The sequence below is a fragment of the Olea europaea genome, unplaced genomic scaffold, assembly GCF_002742605.1.
Source record: "Olea europaea var. sylvestris unplaced genomic scaffold, O_europaea_v1 scaffold2574, whole genome shotgun sequence".
NCBI lineage: Eukaryota > Viridiplantae > Streptophyta > Magnoliopsida > Lamiales > Oleaceae > Olea > Olea europaea.
Window position 1 is genome coordinate 58,449 of NW_019244036.1, and position 3,497 is coordinate 61,945.

General features: G+C 34.0%; 1 protein-coding gene across 1 annotated transcript; it reads right to left on the bottom strand.

Moving 5' to 3' along the window:
* Positions 1-927: 927 nt before the first annotated feature.
* Positions 928-2,933, bottom strand: LOC111382900 (berberine bridge enzyme-like 8). Its single transcript, XM_023006933.1, has one exon. The coding sequence runs from the start codon at positions 2,679-2,681 to the stop codon at positions 1,134-1,136; it is 1,548 nt and encodes a 515-aa protein (XP_022862701.1). The 5' UTR covers positions 2,682-2,933; the 3' UTR covers positions 928-1,133.
* Positions 2,934-3,497: the final 564 nt, after the last annotated feature.

The window sequence follows — 3,497 nt, forward strand, 5'->3', positions numbered from 1 at the left end:
AAATGTGTAACATATATGAATAATCACGAAATAAATTAGGCAACAATTATACATTCTTGTACGAATGGTGAGGCTATAAACTCTTTGTGTTATGAAACAAATTTAATTACAAACATCACTTGTTCATAATAAATTGTACTACAAATTTTGAATATCTTAAATTATAAAATGCAACATATCAAATGCATTGTAAATCATATTTCATGACAAACTTGTTATTAGAGATATTAATACGAGCATGCATGGTTGTAAAATAGAATAGGCAATAAAAGTTATACTTCTAAAAATTATTCGTAACAAATCTCAATTTTTGCGACAACTTTTTCTTGTTGCAAAATTGATTTTTTTTGTAGTGGTCTCTTATAAAAAAGTAAAAATCTTAATTAGCACAACAAATGTGAGAACAATTTAATGTTCTAATTGAAGTTTTGATAAAATTCAATCCACAAGAAACATATAAGAATACAAAATAAATTGAATCGTTCTCCCAGGAATTCTACGTCCAATTCTCGGTCACCTTTGAAGTGATATATTCATTCATGAAAAATATTAGTAGAAACTTCGGTTTTCAAATGAACTAACTTTACATCATGAGGGCTTAGGGGTTTCCGTTAGCTCAAAAAATCAATTTATGCATGAAGACTGGGGTCATTAATCCAAATTTGTCACTATTGATCGGGAAGTTGGTTGATGACTAAGACTGAAACAAAATTTGCTTATAGTGCTTTAATTAGGATGATTAGTAGGAACTGTAATTTTATCTTTTTATTCCCCACCATATTATCGTAAACGAGAGTTAAAAAAACATCGGCCGTACTTGAAGTTTTGAGCCTCTCTCTTCATTTGACACATGACAAGAATGCTATAAATAAATTCAATAGAAGACAATAATAAGAAATCGAAATAAAAATCGACATCCTAATCAAATTTATTAAAAATGGTGTACTTTATTAATAAACTCAAGTTAAAAACAATATTTATTGACACAAATGACATCAACTATATAGTATTGTAATGACAAAAATAAAAATCAATTCACAAGTAAGAATACAAATACTGAAACATTCAATTTCCCCAATAATCTTATTTTCCGCCCTTGTTTCACCATGAGTAGAGATAGGGCCAAACATCACTCATTTTAGCCAATTTTTTGTCTCATCCCCATTGAAGAATAATTTTGGGTCCGCCCCTGAGTAGAGGAGTGGAATACTTTGTTCATTCCAGAAGAAATTAGAAGGATCAACCTTGGTTTTCACCCGAACCAACCTATTAAAATTATTCTTGAAATATTTGATGCCCCAAATTCTGGCTTTTGCATAGCTTGTATTACCTTTGTCATTAACTCCTATATCAAGATCTCTGTAGTTGAGATATGCAGCCCTTGGAAATCTTGAAACATAAGGAGTCATGTAACTATAAAGCTTTCTAATCCAATTTATATAGTTTTCTGATGCTTCTACCTCTTCTTCGTCCCAGGACACCAAGTGCTGAATTTTGTACAAATTACCAGCTCTGTGAGGGAAGGGAATCGCAGATTCTGAAATTTCATGCATTCTTCCACCATATGGAGTTAAGAACATCTCAGCTTCCTCGGCTTCGTCCTCAAAAAACAATTTCCATATTCCTTCAAGCCCATTCTTAGATATAGGTTTTTGAACGTAGTCCGATTTTGCTTTGAAGTATCGTACATTTGGCTGAGTCCTGTTCAGCAAGACATCGCGTGATTCTATGGGAAACCCAGCCCAATATAGGACTGATTCTATCCAACTCATTTCAGTACAATCTTCTCTCAGCAAACCTAGTTCCGGGAAGCTTCGTTGCATCAAAGGAAGCAATGTATCAACACCACCAAGGAACAATGAGTTAAATGTAGCCTGTATTGTTCTCTCGCCATCTTGGCTTGAATTTACCCTTCGTATAAGGATCATAATGAGCAAATCTTTGTCTAATTTGTGCGCGACATATTGCCATCGGTGTACTATATTTGTTGCATTTTGATCCAAGGTTTTGTTAACTGAAAACACAGTGACTCTTTCTGGAACATCCACCAGTTGTATCTTCCAAGCAAGAATGACTCCAAAACTTGCACCTCCACCTCCTCTTATGGCCCAGAAGAGATCTTCGCCCATGGAATTTCTGTCGAGAATTCTTCCATTGACATCAACCATGCGCGCATCAATTATATTATCTGCTGCAAGCCCATATTTTCTTAATATTGGTCCGTAACCTCCTCCACTGAAGTGTCCGCCAACTCCAACAGTAGGGCAAACACCAGCAGGAAACCCTAGGGTTTGACTGTTCTCTGCAATTCTATAGTACAATTCGCCGATTGTTGAGCCAGCTTGAACCCATGCAGTTTTTTCCTCAACATCAACGCTTATTTGCTGTAGGTTGATAAGATCAAGGATGACAAAAGGGACTTCTGATGTATAAGAAAGTCCTTCATAGTCATGACCACCACTTCGAACACGTATTTGCAAGCCATTTTCTCTGGCGCAATATAGAACAGACTGAATCTGGGATTCATGCGTAGGGGTAACAATGACTAATGGCTTAGGCGTTGTGTCTGACGTGAACCGAAGGTTTTTTATGGAGAAGTTTAGGACGGCTAAATATGAAGAGTTGTTAGGGGTATAAATAATATTGGAAATGGAAGAGTAATTGTCTGATCGAAGGGACATACATTGAAGAAAATCATCATGTCCATCAGAAGAAACTGCTCATGAACACGAAAAAATAACTACAGAGGCAAATAAAAAGGAAAAAAATACTTGGAGTCTTCATGAAAGTTTAACGTTAAGCTGAATAACTTGTGTATTGCAGAGCATAGAACAGGTTCAATTTATAGTATCCTGAAGGAGCATGCTTATTTTGAAATTACAATGAATATTAATACGAACATCAGGTTTGAAATTCCCGCTATAATTTGATTATATGTTAGTGAATGGTTTGATTAAATTTGCTTTCATGAACAAGTTTCTCAACATTATTTTGTTGAATTACGTTATCTTTCCAATTTTTATTTTCTAACTAAGGGAAGAAAATTATGTTTGCCTGGTGTAACAGAGTTGTATTTTAAACAAGAAATGTATCCCATTGGTTATGTTGAATAATTAACTTATTTTTAGATTTTTCTTCAACGAAGAAGTCACAAATTTCCAGATTATCTGATATTTCAATGTCATATATTTTGACATTTCTTAAATTTATTTGAATTTATTGCCTGCGTTTATAGACTCTGATGAATGTCTAATTGAATATCTATGCTTCTGGAATGAACTGGATAAACATGAATAGACTTAAATCTACAATCTTTAAGAGTTAAAAACTTGATTTGCATGCAAAGATTTTTATGAGTTGACTGAACATATTAATTCTAATTTTTTTCCGACACAAAATTTTTTAGTCTGTATTAAAAATCTCTGAATTGCAAATCTGAACCGCTCACGTTACTGTGGGTGATTTTGTTGACTTGCTTGTTGCCCACACAAACACCT

Bases quoted from the DNA above. Each gene is read 5' to 3' on its own strand.
- LOC111382900 (XM_023006933.1), bottom strand. From the start codon at position 2,681: ATGTCCCTTCGATCAGACAATTACTCTTCCATTTCCAATATTATTTAT.